The sequence below is a fragment of the Ambystoma mexicanum genome, chromosome 13, assembly GCF_040938575.1.
Source record: "Ambystoma mexicanum isolate Mex_15411 chromosome 13, UKY_AmexF1_1, whole genome shotgun sequence".
In the NCBI taxonomy this organism is placed as follows: Eukaryota; Metazoa; Chordata; class Amphibia; order Caudata; family Ambystomatidae; genus Ambystoma; species Ambystoma mexicanum.
Genome location: NC_090938.1, coordinates 593,851,140 through 593,868,458, shown reverse-complemented (window position 1 = coordinate 593,868,458; position 17,319 = coordinate 593,851,140). Strand labels below are relative to the sequence as shown.

The following is a 17,319-nucleotide window of genomic DNA, read 5'->3' as shown; positions in this document are numbered from 1 at the left end:
TGTATCCCTGGGTGAGGTTGTGCACTGTCATATAGTTTCATGGCTGGTGACATGTGCATCCCGATTAGGGCATAATGTGCACTCGTTGGGTTTTCATGGATGATGTGATTTGGTGATGGTTCGGTGAAGGTCACTATCACTGTAAATGTGAGTTGTCCTACATAATTGTGTGTGCATGTCTCCTTGATCAGCTATGCATGTGCTTTGTGATACTGGTTTCACATCCACAACTTACTGCTTGAGTCTGTCTCCTCTGGATATTTCTGTGCACATGTTTTTGGTGAGGGGTGATGCAGTAACTAAATTTTTTGTGTGGCATTACACTTACACTCCTGTCATGTCAGCCGTGCATGCCGTCTCCTGACATGTGTCAGGTCCAGTAGCCACTCCATGATCATGGGTGGACTGGCCTATTGAGAACTCTGGTAATTTCACGGTAGGCCGCTGCAGGCTGAGCCTCTTCTGTGTGGTTTTTCCACATTTTCTCATGGGAATAGGATAGGCCTTGTAGTAGAAGTGTGATATGGGTTACTTTGGGTATCATTTCCATGGCCTCTTTAGGTTTCCAGTCCACCCCTGACCATGTTGCAGGGGCATGCAAAACACCTAACTGTCACATTCCACATGGGTGAATGTTTCATTTGACAGGTAGGCCTGTGTGAGATATGCATAGTATGCAGTGCATTGCTGGTGAGGTGCAGGAGTCGGTGGCCAGAATGTCCTTCTCATGTGTCATGTGCAATGTTGCTGATGTGTTCCCATTGATACGATCAAAGGCTGTTGATGGATAGGGGTGTGGCACTTTACCTTGTTATTTATGTTTGTGTATCCTGTGGTTGGCTTGCTTGCTATCTGGCATTCCTGGAGAGCATCTTCAAAATTGGACGGGGAACATGTTGAGGGTATCAGGGACATGCATGTGGAAGGGGTGGGTGGTGTGGGCAGGCAGCTGTTGATTTTCCCCATTGCAGGTGCACGCACAGGACAGTGGTGTGTGGAGGTGGCCAAGACCAACAGCAATGGTGCAGTGGGACACATCATCACAATGGCAGTCAGGTGAACCCTTTTTTGCTCTTGATGTGTGCCATGCAGGGGGCGGCATTGTGCCAGGGACTGGCTTCACTATGTTTTGCATTTTTGCCAGTAGGAAGTGGAGGTGGGCAGGACCAGCAGCAATGTTACAAAGGGACACAGAATCGGGATGGCAGTCAGATGAACCCTTTTGTGCGCTTGATGCATGCCACTCAGGGAGGCCTTCACCATGTCTTGCATTTTGGGCCTGTGACATGGTAACTTTTGATACCACTTGAAATTACAATGGCGGTGGTTTGTGCACTTCATGTGATGGATGCCAATGGGGTGGCATAGTACTTTTCATGCTGTTGGCCACACAACGTTTGGCAGTGCCAGAGGTGCTTTCTCAGGGTGTTGTTATGGGCAAACTGCATTCATCCATTTCAATCACTGCTGTCCTTCAGGGATGTGGATTTACTATGTGTGTTCTACAGGGGTTGTTTTTCATGTTTAGTAGGTTTGTACTACCTGCTTGCGTGTGTCCTGTCCCTTTGCCCGTTGGCCTACTAGGGGAATGCATGGTGCAGGTTGATGAGGGTGGAAGTCCTCCTGCACCTCTACTGCTGCACCATGACATGTGGCAATATTTTGCAGGACACAGCATGCCACAATGATTGTGCATACTACAGGGGTTGCATATAGCAATGCCCACCTAGTGGTTAAGGGAGCACAAACATGAATTTAGCACTCCTAATGTACGCTCCACTATGCCTCTAGTGGCTATGTGTGCTGCATTGCAGTGCACCTCACATGGGGTGGCTGGATTCCTGATGGGTGTTAATAGGAATGTTGACAGTGGGTATCCACTCTCCCCTGAAAAGGAGTCAATAATTGCTAATTGCATGTATTGTCATTTCTTGTGTTTCCATGTGTCATGTGACTGGTTGTGTGTGTTTGATAATTGATACTCACCCACCAGCCATGTGTTTCCAAAGGTTCCTGATGCAAGACCCTGGTGTATGGGGGAATGGCCGAAGATGTAGCTGTGATGCGTGCATCCTGGATAATTGGCATTGACATGCATGATGAGTCCCTTGGCATCACAGATCACCTGCACATTGATGGAATGCCAATGTTTCCTATTTCCGTATCTGTGCTCAGTGTTTCTGGGGGCAGGGGGTTGCAGTGCTATGTGGGTGCAGTCAATGACTCCCAGTATCTGTGGAAAGTGTGCAAATGCATAGAATTCCTGACACAATCTCTGCTTTGCCTGCAGTGTGTGCGGCATGTGAATGTGCCTATGCACACATGCAAGGATGCAGAGCAAGACCTGGCGGAGACACCTTGATTTTGTGGTCTGTGATATACCCACAATGGCTGTCTGTGGTTTCTTAGAATGTTCCTGTGGCCATGATGTGTCATGCTGATAGCACTTTCACCAGAGGGGTCAGAGCCTGTGAGCACATGGCTGGTGATACCAGGACATTCTCCCACTCCCTGACCAGGTCTAGGATGACATGGGGAGGCAAGTGGTATCTTCTGTATGGTATTTTGTGTAGATTTGGGGCCTGGCGGTATTTTCTTACCACCAAAAATAATGGTAATTTGGCAATGACTAATCCTTGCATTTAGATTGGGTTTGGCTTTATAGTGGTATACATTTTGTTGGTGGTATTTTGGTGAGCATAATTTCCTGTTTTATTTATGGCCCCAATATACAAACCCCCTTCTTTTTGCTTAGACTGTTTGTGTGATCACTAGAGGCCTCGGACCTACATTCATAGATACCACAATATTCACATATAGCATTCTCAATCCCCTGTGGTATTATCACTAGTTTATTTACATTAGTGAGATTATGTTTCCATAGACCTCTTTTTGCTGATTTATGTACGCTCAGCAAGAACTATTGTATTATATTCCACTCAGAAATCACACACACATACACTGAGTGGAATCACACACACAGCTATTTATAATTGCTAATGACATTGCTTCTTCTGTGTAGGAAACATGGCACATGTATTACTTAAACATCATTCCCTTTCTTGCAGGGTATTTTTTTTAGATGCACCAAAGAAAAAAAAAAAAAGAAGACGCAAAAACACTCTTACACAGACTGTATGTTATAACAATTTCATTTCAAAATGATACATTACCATTCTGGTGAGACAGTCCTTTCTGAAATAAACAGAAGAGAAACACTTGCAATAATACAACGAATTTCACTTTACATTTACAACAAGAAAAATAAAAGTTACATCAATATGACAGCATTTGCATTGCAACATTATAATGTGGCAGTTAAACACAGGGATTCCCTATAGCTATCTTTCCTGCCTGAAAAATACTTCATCCACGCAGCACACCCTCAATTTTATGTGATAATTACCAGTTATCTGTAGCTCTCTGGCACGCGAAATCCTTTGGCTTGCCGCCTCCGAGAAGTGACCCAGGGTTGCCCTCGTAAGCTTGCAACTTGAAGGGCACGGCGAAAAAGCACAGTTTTCAAGCCTGCGCCAAATGACTAGGAATCCCCAGTCTCTGAAGGTCAGCAGTGCAGGTGGAACGACTCCTCCCAGCAGCCCAGCAAAGGCGACCTCACAGCAGCTCCGCAAAAGTGAACTCCCAATAATTCTGTCAGAACTCGTCCAGCAAAGCTCTGTTGCTTACGCAGCCTGTCTTCAGATATACTTCCCTCCAATCATATTAACGGAAAGTGTATTAGGTTGCCACCCCTGTTTCACAAACAATGGGATCTTCATACTGTAATAAATGATTCTGTTTGATTTCCTGTTGCCTTTCCGTCCTTCACATTTCAGCGCAGCCAGAGAAAATCAGAGAAAAATGCACGTTTAAACTGAATCTCAGAACAGGCCTTTCCTACCTCCTTTTTCTACATGGAGAGCACATTATAATGTTATTTAGTTAGCTAGTGTTAGTATTGGTTAATTAAGTCAGTCAATTAGATAGCTAATGGGTTCTCCTGTGAATGAGGCATTTCAAACAAGAAAGAGAAAAAAAAAATTATATTATGCTTTTAAATATGTAGCCTGTCTCCATTTGCATACCCATATGTTACACTTGCGACATATGGCTGGCTATATGTGTGCCACATTATAGCAATAATGTGATCATATGCAGTGGCGCTGTACTCCAAAACACAATAAATTATACTACACTTCCATACACCTCCTTGTCTGGCATCCCGAATAATGTTGTATGTGGATGGAATATTCTGGGCCTCATCCTACTTCTCCATCTTCCATATAATAGTATCAGTGCTAGCAATGCAGGATCTGGAATTGTGGCAATCTATGTTCATTGTGCTTTTTTTGCGTGAGCTGTCATTGTGCAATGTGTAACGGGTGGCGGTAAGATCGCAGGATGTGCTTTACTTTACTTTTACTTTAAAACATTTATTAGCCCAAAACCATGGACCCATAGGCATGGGAGAAAGGTTAAGCAAACAGCCAGGTTTTCAACTTTCTTTTAAAGGATTTTATATATCAGGCTGGTCACTGAGGTCTAACGGAAGATCAGTCAACACTTTCGGCCTTGAGATGTAAAAGACTCCCCTTTCAGCCTTTCTAGTTCTGCATCTGGGGAGCATTAAAAGTTTTGGATAACTTGATCTGAGAGATCAGCTTTGAACTTTTTCCACTATCAGTTGATGCAGGTAACTGGGCATAGTGCCCCGAATGCACTTAAAAGTGATTACCAGAAGATGGTAACACACACGGGCCTCCACCAAGAGCCAATGCAGGCCTCTTCTAGTATTTGACATATGTTTGCGACTTGAAAACCCCATCACGACTCTCACTGCACCATTTTGAATGACCTGTAATCTATTCCTCTCTGTTTGGCTCAGACCCACTAAGAGGCTGCAGCAGTAATTACATTTCGCTCTAATGATAGCTCTGGCAATTGTCTCTGCATTTTCCTGAGTTATAAATGGCCTAAAATGGGCCAAAAGTTTGATATAGTAGGCTGCTGCGGAGACAAGACCCCCCTATATGAGGTTTCATTGTAAACTGCTGGTCAAAAATGATGCCCACGGTTTTAACATTCTTCAGGGGGGTTATCTTGACCTCACCAAGTTGAAATCTCTCATATGACGTACCCAGCTTGGATAATGTAGATTGTGTACCGACAATCAAGAGCTCCGTCTTGCTCCTGTTCAGAACTAAGTTATTCCCTACCATCCAATTCTCGATGGAGGTGTAAACTCTATTAAATTCTGCCTCCTCCCTTGCATGAGTACCAACCACAGGGACCACACTCAGTGTTGTCCACGTAGTTGGCAAACATGATCCCCTCCTGATCCAGCAAGGCATAGAAGGGAACCATAAATATGTGATAATGGCAGGGAGAAATGCAAGCACCCTGCAGAACACTGAATTCAATGTGAATCGGAGCAGCTTCTGCTTCCCCAGAAAAGACTCTGCTTTCTCGATTGTTCAAGAAAGAGGCGATCCAGCATACCGCTGCTGGGGAGAAGTTAGCCACTGCCTCCAACCTGGCCACCAGTATGGAGTGGTCTACCAGGTCGAAAGAAGCCAAAATCCAAGAGAATCAACATAGAAGTGAGGCCCTTGTCCATCCGCTTGAACAACCTGGTTTTTAATTCCAATAACGCTGTTTCTGTACCATAGCCTACTCTAAACCCTGATTGGTGAGAAGTTAGTACAGGAAAGTTATCAAGATGTTGGGCAATCTACTCATATGCAACCCTATCTAAGATTTTCAATAGAAATGGTGTATTTGTGATGGGCCTATAGTTGAGTGGTACCTGCATAGGGTAGGCCGGGTTTTTTATGAATAGTAGTAACCCAAGCTTGTTTGAGATCCACCGGCACAAAGCCTTCTACAAGTGAGGCATTAACAAACTTACATATGGCGGTCAGAAGAACAGGTGGGCAACATTTGATTATTATGGCAGAGCATGAGTCACCTTTGCAATGGTGACTTTAAGTTGGTTTACAATCACTGACAGCTCAGCCTCAGAGATGGAGGAAAAATTAAATTGGGGTATGGAAGGACTTCTTTTAAATAGTTCCATCCCCACATGATTAGTGACTGCTAGAAGATCTTCTTTCCTGCTGACTATATCTGATTGAATGCCCTTCAATTTATCCAACATAGCATCCTGGATATCCTGACACTAGGCGGCATTCTTAACTAATTGGCCCGTATTGTTTCCTGTTCTTTAAGTACATTAAAAAGTTCCTTGACCTCAGATTGGGCATTCGAGATCCTAGAGTTAAGGGAATTTTTCTTCACTACCACAATTGCCAATTTGTAAGCTTTAGCTGCGCTTTTATAGTTTACCAATGCATTCGGCGATGGGCTAGTTTTCCAAATAAAATAATTTCAAAGTAGAGGATTTTAATTTTTTTCAGTTCTAGTAAGAACCAGGGTTTATTTCTCGCCCCCTCCCTGGCTTTCCTACATTTAAGTGGGGCCAACGACTTGGTGATAGCCTGCAGGTTCGATTGGAGCATTTTGGACATTCCTGTAGTGGTGTCATGAGATGTAAAGTTGATGGAAGGACTCAGCAAGAATTCAATTCTTTCTCGAGTGAGCAGTTTGAAATCTCTGCTAAGAAGGCCCTGGGACCTTTTTTGCCTTAAGCATCTCAGGAAAATCTACATGAATAGTAAAATGCAAAAAGGAAAGATCTGACCAGGGACAGGATGATATATACAAATCCTTGGTCATAACATTGGTGGGACAAATCCAATCAAGCGTGTGGCCTAGGTCATGGGTGGGAGAACGAATCGGCTGCTCAAAGCCTGAGTTTACCAAGGCAGTCTCGAGTTCCGCCGCCCCCTGATCCTCCTTGTCACCTAGCCAGTAGATACAATCCCCGAGGAATAAATAGCTAGAATTAGGCTTGAGGGTACACAGCAGATAGTTGGATAATGCTAAAGTGAAATCTTCCAACGAGGGCGGTCTATGAATGAGAATGAGATTAGAAGTAGATTCCGCATTGAGTCCGATTTTGACATGAAGAGACTCAATGCCATTCATACTGGACCCCTTAGATTCCCAAAGAGTAAGGGAGGATTTGAAGATTAGAGCCACCCCCAACCCGTCTTCCTCTCTACCTTGTCTAAGCATACTATAGCATTCAGGGATGGGCATGTTCAGGATAGTGCCAGCTGCCCTATGCCCCCACGTTTCATTCAACTCACAAATGTCGATATTCATGTCTTCTATGTAAGTCATGACTTCTACCGCGTGTTTAACCAAAGATCGGGTATTTAGAAGCACGCAAACTAGGTTGTTGACTGGCGTGACACTATGTTTTTTTTTTAGACGCTCTGATATTGAGCATGGTGGGTTAAATATGGGCATACTTGGCTGAGCTGCCGAATTAGAACTAAAATCATAGGACACCCGGGCCCCCTGTGCAGTGTCGTGGCAGGTGACAGAAGTCAGGGTATCCACTTCCTCTAGAGGCAGCACAATGTGAGAAGGTTGCGAAGTGACTATTATGCTGCTCCTCGCGTTCTCCTTTGGACTCCAGACAATTGCGCAATAGCTTCTGTGAATAGGGTTTCCTTAGCACTTGATGGAGCGTGTTAGTTGTTGGTACAGTGCCTCACTCTCCATGCCCATGGTCTTCCTCATTTTCCATCTTGAATGGGATTTTGCATGTTGTGTCCCCTATTTAGTTCTTTGCGCTGGCCCTTCCTGTTGCGCTCAGTGTCGTGCAAAGCGCTCCTGCGCAGCGTAAAGTGAGAAGGGCAAGTGCAAAGAGCAATCTGTGAATCAGAATACTTTTTTTGCAATGCGCAAGGTCAACGGAAAAAAGTGATTTTTAAGTCAAAGTAAGCAACATGTGGTAAGTTAAACATGAAGTGGCACTTTTGCATAGATGTTTCTATGAGTAATTCTGAGTTACTCCTGGAGAGGGCTATTATAGTCACAATTAAGTTACTACAAGTAACTCAGACTTACTCCTCACTTTCTATCCAGACTACTCAGAGTAAGTCAGGAGTAAAGCAGAGCTACTTATTGTGAATGAAATAGCCCTTTCCCAGAGTAAGGCAATGGTAAGTCAGTGTTGCTACCAGAAACCTATTTGTTAATTGCTCCCTCAGTTTGGGGTAATTTTAGGGTGAATTAAAATATTCGGAGAGTTTTAAAATGGCAAATAAGCATGCTTTTTATCAAGAAATGAGTAAGCCTGCATCATCAATTCTCTTTAGTTTAAAGATTACCACACTCAGTTTTTCAGGTAAAGAAGAGCATGAAAGGTTTGTTTGCAGCGCTGTCTCATTGCCCAACATATGGAAGTATAACTTTAAAAATTAGATGAAAATCATGAAATATTTATGGGAGATGCATCGAAACCTTCCAAGTAGTTGAAAGCTAAATGCACATTTATGCAATAGTTTGAGTCTTTTATGTGAGAACCTCAATAAGTAACAGTGTGTTTGGAAAATGTAGCTAGTGTTTGTGGGTTCATGCATCTCTGGTAATTAGACCACACTACGTGCAGGTGGTTTAGGTTTCCTGGGGGTAGTCACACCTTGTTTAGTAGTGTATCAAGCATTTCACACCTTATTTCTGCACTTATTTCTGCAGTTGCTGACAACTAAACACGATATACGTGGCCTTTGAATTTATTTTAAGGTACTGGAAACATGCCAGTGGCATGGGTACAGTTTGGCTTACATGATGTGCTGTCTACTGGGTAGCTGAAATTGCCTATTGGGAAATCAGTGTATTTACTGACTGGCCAGTTCTTCTGTAGAACTTGTGGGGCTGGCGAAGAGACAGTCACACGTCAGCCTTGTTGTCTCAAATTATATCTTGATATCTTGCCTTTTATTTAAACCACCCCTTTTCTACAATATTAGTCGTCAAGGGAGTTGAATAGTGGCTCTTGCGATTCTTAGTATACACGCTGCCCAACTTTCGAAAAGCAAAGTCCTGCCAACAGAGAATCGCCATTACAGCCAACCTTTCCATTTTCATAAGTGATGGGCTCTGAGGATGTAGTCACCACAATCCTCTATTCTCCTTGTTTCTGGTATTAGGGGAACGATGCGCAGGAATGGCTGCTTGCTTGCAGCAACCCCTGTGCAAAGTGGAATAGGGAGTACTGGGATTTTAGCATGTGCCGCTAGAGTGCAGGGATTCAACTCTCTTGCTCCACCTCCAATCAATGATATTTCCCACATGGCAAAAGACATGTGGCTCAAAATGTGTTTTTCACTTTCCATATTTAGTAGGTTGCTTGCTTAGAAAGACAACAACATATGATAATCGTTGTTCCTGAAGGAATTGGTGCTGGAGCTTTCCCAATACCCTCCTCCCTGCAACTAATGGATCTCAACGCATCTATGAAAGACTCAAAGATGATCTGCAAACCTTATCCTCGATTTGTCAGAGTGTTCAAAAGCTCGGATTGTGCGTGTGCAATTAAAAAATGAATGCACTGATCTGTAAAAATAACATTTTCGTTTTCTAACTATTGATGCTTTATTCAATTTAAATTTACAGAAATGTGTCGAACAGGTCTTTGATGCTTTGCAAACTACTTATGTACTGTCCTCTTGCTGTCACATAAGAGCCTAGTAAAGGTTTTCAAAAGAGCAAATTTACTCATGATATGAAATGAGAGACATCAGAGGGGATCTGATCCACTGACAAGGTCATCAATGAAACATTTCCAACTCTGTGTCTTGCAGGCTGTCCTAAACCGGTGGGGGGCTCGGGCTGCCAGTCTAATCAGACAGCTTTCCATGGCTGTATGCAGATGCTGATGGTGGACAGCGAGCCCGTGGACCTCTACCTAATGCAGCTCGGCAAGCTGGGGCCCTTCTCCGAGGTCCTGTTCAACGTGTGTGCCATTGCCGACAGGTACAGTATGATGAAACGTCAGTCAAATTTACAAGCCAGACTACTACACCGCTAACCGGGATAAACTAGATTACGTTGTCACAATCCAAAAAACACAAAAATGAATACAATCCTTCCAAAATAATTCAATCACAGGATTCCCTATTCTTTCCCTTTCAAGCATTTTAATCCCTATGCTAGTGGTTCTACCAGCCCCACTGGGCCCTCGATGCCTAGTCTTTTGTTTTTATTCCATTGCCCATTTATCCTCACTCCCTCTTTCCCGTAAAGAAAAGATACATACTTTAGGAAGAGTCCTTGCCCCGCCCGATATGTATTAGTTTATTTATAAACCTTTGAGCACTCTTGCGTTTGTGTCACATTGCTGTTTATTGCCCTATTTGTAAAGCAATTTATGTTTTCAAAAGGCAAAAGCTGGCAAGAGCAATAAAGATAACTTCATAATGATTGCATGTGCTCATTCCCAAATCATCTATCAGCACCACAGCGAAAAGTAAGACATGAGGTTGCCCGTCTATGGTTTACACCATCGGAGGCTGCTCCGAACACGGGCCCTGCCCAAGGTTGCACACCACAGCTTTATCAGGAGAACAAGGCTGTCTAGCCGTCTCCTGGTTCATAGAATCCTCTATGCATCTGGTGCCGGTACAGACTCCACCCATCACTCAGAGCCATGCCCATGGCACAACTACTAACCCTGTGAGTCATCTGTGATTTCAGTCCTCAATTATTTTCTTATTGACATTTATTCTGTAGAGCAGCATAACCATACTGGCACTAACATGCTGATGTTGGTAGGATGGATGGAGGTTGAGCTTGCACGCGGTAGCCTTGCTGAAACAATTGTGCACCTTTCTGCACTTGCGCATAAAGGTTGTATTTTCTTGGATCGGGTAGAACTTCTTTGAGTAAGTGGGTTTTCAGTTACTGTCAGATCTCATGTAGATTGGTTTCAACCACATCCAGAGCTCCACCTCTCCAAAATGGTGTGCACAGTACCTCATCGTTGCCTCGTAGCTGGAAGCAGCCTCCACTCTGTTGCGATTTCTAGGCAGCCCCATGATACGGCTCTGTACGTCCCGGGCCGGCTATCACCATCTTCAATGTGGTATGTGGGGTTATACTTTCATCTCCCCTGGCAGTTCCCATCCTCACACGCTATTCACTGTTGTATGCAGAATTCTACATTCACCTCTTCTGGCAGTTCCCATCCTCACACTCCAAGTGTTCAAGTTGGTATATAGTGTTATACATTAATCTCTACTGGCAGATCCCATCCTCGAACTCTATCCCTTCAGTGTGGTATGCAGGGTTATACAGTCACCTCCCCTGGCAGTTCCCATCCTCACACGCTATTCACTGTTGTATGCAGAATTCTACATTCACCTCTTCTGGCAGGTCCCATCCTCACACTCCAACTGTTCAAGTTGGTATATAGTGTTATACATTAATCTCTACTGGCAGATCCCATCCTCGAACTCCATCCCTTCAGTGTGGTATGCAGGGTTATACAGTCATCTCCCCTGGCAGTGCCCGTCCTCACACTCTATTCTGAGTGGTAGTTAGACTATCATTATAATTCACATATTCTAGCAGTCCAGGGTCGGCATCTCACTAAAGTACGCACAGTATTCCCCAATTCTCTCCTGGCAGTTCCAAGCCCCCATGTTTCTATGTAAAAAGGTCTCCCTGGAATATGTGTCTGGCAAGAGCTTTGCCCATATTCTTTGCCAGGTCTTTTTTAATCCCAATTACGCTGCGGGCACCGTCATCCCAGGTACCCCTATTCCGCCCCTCCATCCTGGTGTGCATTCCAATTTCACATTTATTTGGACTCCTTTTGATAGTCCCCTCAGTTCACTGTGTCTTTGGTCGACTTTACTGCCAAAGACACTGTTCAGATTCTCTTTTCACATGTCACCAGCTCCACTTCCCCGTTGTGCTTTGTAGGGCATTCCGCAGTTCCCTTCTGGCGGTCACTCACCCCCACCTTTCCCTGGTTTTATGCCCCTTCCTCTCAGAACCCACCAGAAACCTCCCCCTACTCATTACATGTATTTATTTGTTTTGTCATATGTATCGCGCATAACACCCACAGGCATCTAGGCGATATGGTGGCATATTCAGTTCCGGGTATCTATGTCCCCGCGTGAGAATTAATTTTGGACACCGGTTATTTGATGCTGCAGGTAGTCACAGTTGGGTGTGACACTGGACGATCACTGTTGCAACATACCTGAGCCCCTCACCTATGGTTCTGTCTTATAATCACCTCTTTCAGATGCATGCCGAACCAGTGTGAACATGGCGGGAGGTGTTTCCAGTCCTGGGACGACTTCATGTGCATCTGTGACATGACGGGATACAAAGGAGAGACGTGCCACAAATGTAAGCCCACCAGGGGTGTGCCTTCTGTTTATGCACGTGTGATACCATTTTGCTGACTCAGGATTAGGGGGTGCTTGGTGGCATGTTAACAGAGGTTTGAGGCTGCTCTTAGCAATGTTTTTGATTTCTCTTTCATTTTTATACTGTGCAAATTAGGCGCATGTGTATCAGAGTGCCACAGTACAAGTCAAACATAGTTCTATGAATTTAAATACATAAAGGAAAAACAGAGTAAAGGCAACCAATAGAGACCAATCCTGCGAGCACTCCAGTTACAGTCCTTGCCCTGGTTAAAATGAACCAAACAACAACTTCCATGACCAAGGGCCTCCTCACAAGTTGGGCGGTACCCTGGCGGTAAATCCATGGGGCAGAATTCTCAAGTATTAGATACCCTGAAATCCTCATTTACTGCCCGAGCTAAGCAAGCCCATTAAGGAGGGCCTGAAAATACTGCCCTGTGAAGGGTGCTAATGATTTTAGCACTCTTGGGGGAGCAAGCCCTCATAAAAATAGTCGATTTTTCAATACCGACCATGGCATCCCCACGCCTCTGTGTAACCATGGAAACATGGCTGTGCTGTGGGATGCTTTGTCAGCAGAGTGCAGCGTGCGACAGCATGTGTAGGGTTGTAGCAGGCAAGAAGTGCTCTTGGCCGGGGCAACCAGCCCATCGCTATCATGCCCTCCAATGAAAGAGAGGGCATCTGGAAGAGTGGAGTGGGGATGCAGCCCTCAGAGAAGAATGTGAGGCAGGACTGGAGTTTCAGCACCAAGGGCCTTCTACGCGACCAAGCTGGGAAGGAAGGTGAATTGGAGAGTGACTACCGGGTAATATTGCCTGGAATTTCTCACAACACTGTTACTGTTTTCCTGAGCTAATCAAAACCTTCTAAAAAAGAGGGATAATTAATATGATTGTATTAACAATATTCTGAAAGATGCCTTCCATGCATCAGGCTGCACCTGAAAAACAATTGGACCAAGCTTTCATAGTTCTTTTTTGGGGGTTGAAAAACATATGTACCCCCTCATCTCAAAAATATATGCTTAGCATCATGGAGTAAGCCAAGTCCAAATATAGCTTCTATGCACACCTTTGGAGCATTGCATTGCATTGCAAAATACATCAATACTTGCAGCTCGCAACTGTGGTCACCCCATGATACTAGGCATTTCAGAGGGTTTTCTATTTAAATGGAAATGGTACATTTGATGGATTGATGTTTTGGGTTGCAATGAATTGGTAGGCATAGTTTATTTTCAAATGCTTTCCCATTAAAAAGCTAAAGGGGCTTCCACACCATATAAATGAAGATGCAGTGCCAGCACCCAATGGGTCCCATATCCTATGTTAGCAGCAACCTGCTGGTGGGGGAGGTGGCAGCATTGGCTGTCAGCAATAGTGGCAACCAGTCTGTGCTCACAAACCTAAGCCCTAAACGTTATGCCGCATGTGCTCCTAAGGGCAAAGATCACACACATGGTCAGTGGTGGATCTAGTACTCAATCACACCAGAGCTTCTCAAGCACACCCGCCCTTGTGCCAGGCTCCTAGGTTAAACGCAATTGCTTAATCCAGGTTTGTCCAACTCCAGGCCTCAAAGGACGGAATCCTGTCGTGTTTTCAGGATACCCCTCATTAATATTCATGAGATATATTTGCATTCAATGATTCTATATGTATGCAGGTTTTGTCTCATGGCTATTAATTGGGGATATCCTGAAAACCTGTCAGGATTCCAGCCTTCTCAGCCTGGAGTTGGACAACCCTGGCTTAATCGATAACTTTCATTTTTGCCTTATAATGCCTACTTACTGTCTTTGAATCGTATACCAATGACTCCACAAGTTTCCATCTTATATCACCATCCAGCTGATATAAGATGATGAAAGATGCTTAGTCATAGTCTAGCCAGGTGAAGGATCTGGTTGAGAGTTACTGACAACATTCTCAACTTTGTTGAATTCTGCACTATGTTGATTTTTCAGTTTCTGGTGTTTCTTTCTCATAGCCAGTGCTTTCTTTCTTGCATTGATCTGTCTGTCTATTCTCTTTTTCCTGAGAAAGCTCTTTATAAAGAGAACTGTGAGGCCTACAGGCTGAGTGGCAAAGTAACATCTGGAAACTACACCGTGGACCCTGACGGCAGCGGACCCCTGCAACCGTTCACTGTGTATTGCCAAATTACAGGTAGGAGGTCTCATTAACATTTTCTCCAATGACAGACTGTAATATCCTGAACCATTCATAGTCGCAGAGCTGCAGTGGAGACGTTCTTCAGATTACAACATGCCACAAGGCTGAAGGTCTCCCATGCCATTATATGATGAAGCAAACTCAAGACACACCCTCACCCATAAATCCAGACCTACATACCTCACTGACCGCCTCACACACTGCACCCCGACAAGAGTGCTCTGATTCGCGACCCACAACGGGCTCCTCAAACCTCCCCCACTGTGAAAGGACTCATCAAAGCCCCCAGATCTGGCAAGGTCTTCCTCTTGACCTGAGGCTGGAGAAACAAACCCGCTGAATTTCAGGAGATCATTGAACATGCTGTTATCCAACAGCGCTTTCCCAGAGCATCTCAAAATTCTTTAACCTAAACGCAAGGGGCACACGTTCAAGTTGCAAGCTACTAGCCCGCCATAAAAGTCACTTGCCACCTCAATTCTATACATACACACAGCACACCATTTCTTACTCGCCAAAAGTCCAATATCACAAGCCAATAGCTAGAGGCAAGTGCACATTTTGTGCCCTGACCTTAAAGACCTATCATTAAAAACAAGGTGAAATGTGCTTCTGCTCACAGAGCTCTTGTATGTAGATGACATATGACCTGGTGCTTTTTATAAATGTGTACTTAATTTCCAAAGCTATTAGCCTCACTGGTTTCAAAATGAATACAAAGAGATAAATAAACCATAATTAGTATCTGGTAGGCAGCAGTAATTCTGTGGTTCGAAAGTCTACTTACTCTTCATCACTCTCACCTCTGTTGCGCCCTCTGAACCCTCCTTTCGCCCCTTATTTTTCTGCCTTCAACCTTTTCTCTTGTAGTGCTGCGTAGCAATGATCTATTTCTGTGGGGCATTATGGGAAAACCCATAAACATTAAATACTTGCTACAGATAGGAGCCCATTCAAGCATTTAGCATGGGATCATTTTGGGTCCTATGTTGTTTCTTGGGGTATTAATATCTAATTTTTTACACCTGAAGTATTTTTCATCGAAATTCTTTCACCTAAAACGTATTTACCTAATGTAGATTCACATAACTAAAAGTGTTTATCTACCGAAAATGTAATACCGAAAATCTATACACCAATTTTTTTTGTTAACCTGTATAACCAAATTCATTTTTTTATTTTTTATTGGCGGGATCCCCCTAAACCTCAATTTTCCATCCTTAAAAACACCCCAAACATTTCCATAACAAATGTAACCCTTTAACCCACCCAAAAATACATGATGTATTAAACATTTTTAATGTAACATTGTTATATTTAATAGCAATGTACCATTAAAAAACAGTTAACATTTGATATTAAAAAATTCAGTAAAAGATTTTTTCGATGAAAAAGTCTTTCACTAAACATTTTTAGATGAAAAAGCTCTCGATGAAAATTATTTTGGTGAATAGTCTGTATACCGTTTCTTGTAACCCATGTGATTTAATCAATGTCACCACTGATCCGTTAACACTGATTCTGCCCTGGGAGGGACTAGTAACCGTACATCCATGATGACACTGCTACTTTCAAAGGGTTTTAATGCAGTCTGAGCTTTGTGTACTCTTACTTTGTTGTTCGCCGGGTTTACATTAACTAGTTCTCCCTCTTGGATGTTTCCAGCGGAGAGAGCCTGGACCATTGTGTATCATGACAGATACTATGCCACCAAAGTCCTGGGCTCCAGCCCCGACCTGCCATTCTTGGGCCCGCTGAAGTACTGGAACGCCTCCTGGGGCGAGGTCTCGGCCCTCGCCAACGGGTCTGAGTACTGCGAGCAGAGAATCGAGTTCTCCTGCTACAGATCCAGGTTGCTGAACACCCCCTGTGAGTACTCTGATGGTGGGGGCTTGCAGTCAGAAACCAGAAAGAAACCTCTGAGCATTTCCCTGCAACCATTTTACAAATGTCCATAACCAACATACTGTATACTTTTATGATTAGTAGGGAGAGTCAAGTGACGTTCAGGGGAGAAAAGGGAGAAAATGGAGGTGCAACACTGAGAAATGGGAAGAACTGTTAGGCGTGGGGTGCACTCAAAGGAGGGGAGGTGCATGGAGTTGCCTTCCCCCAGAAAGGAAATTCAAAGACAGAGGCCCTCATTACAACCCTGGCGTTAAGGGATTAACGGCGCCGTAAAAGGTGGCGGCGCCTTTAACCCCTTAACGCCTGATTACGAGGTCCCTTTGCGGGTTGGAGATTTTAACGCCTGCTTTTTGCAGGCGTTAAAAACCAACCCGCAAAGGGACCTTGGTGCTAAGTACGGTGCCGCAATTTGCGGCACCGTACTTAGCGCCTTCCCCATTCCCATTGAGTGCTATGGGGCAAAAATGGGAATGGGGAAGGGCCATGGCGGCATGGGGAATTACCGCCCCGCCAACCTCGGAATGGGGCGGTAATTCCCCATTCCGCCATGGCGGAGTCAGTAAGTTACCGGCATGGACCATGGTGCTATTGGCACCATGGTCCAACGCCAGGGTTGTAATGAGGGCCAGAATTTGTTAAAAAAAGTCAGAATGTTCTCATTTTCAGGAAGTGACGGAAATTCGAACCTACAACGAACCCTTTTACAATTCAGTAATTGCCACAGAGTTCTAATATAGAACTTGGCGGGCAACATTCCACCAAAAACGGTGCCAGCCCTGGACGCCATGTTGGTGGAAAAAACATGTCACTTTCCCTCGTAGCCTATGGCTCGTTTTCCATCAGCATGGCGTTCAGGACTGTCAAATGAATGCCAAACGGCTGCCTCAGTGTTTACTCTTACAAAGTCTGCAATGTTGGCCCTCTAGTTCTTC

The 17,319-nt window shown here is 44.2% G+C and overlaps 1 protein-coding gene across 1 annotated transcript in view; it reads left to right on the top strand.

Moving 5' to 3' along the window:
- Nucleotides 1–17,319, top strand: part of CNTNAP1 (contactin associated protein 1) — a 419,356-nt gene that overhangs the window by 272,602 nt on the left and 129,435 nt on the right. The window contains exons 10-13 of the mRNA XM_069634419.1: nucleotides 9,720–9,891; nucleotides 12,173–12,279; nucleotides 14,351–14,473; nucleotides 16,145–16,348. Of these exons, the coding sequence (XP_069490520.1) occupies nucleotides 9,720–9,891; nucleotides 12,173–12,279; nucleotides 14,351–14,473; nucleotides 16,145–16,348 (606 nt within the window). The remainder of the gene's footprint in view (nucleotides 1–9,719; nucleotides 9,892–12,172; nucleotides 12,280–14,350; nucleotides 14,474–16,144; nucleotides 16,349–17,319) is intronic.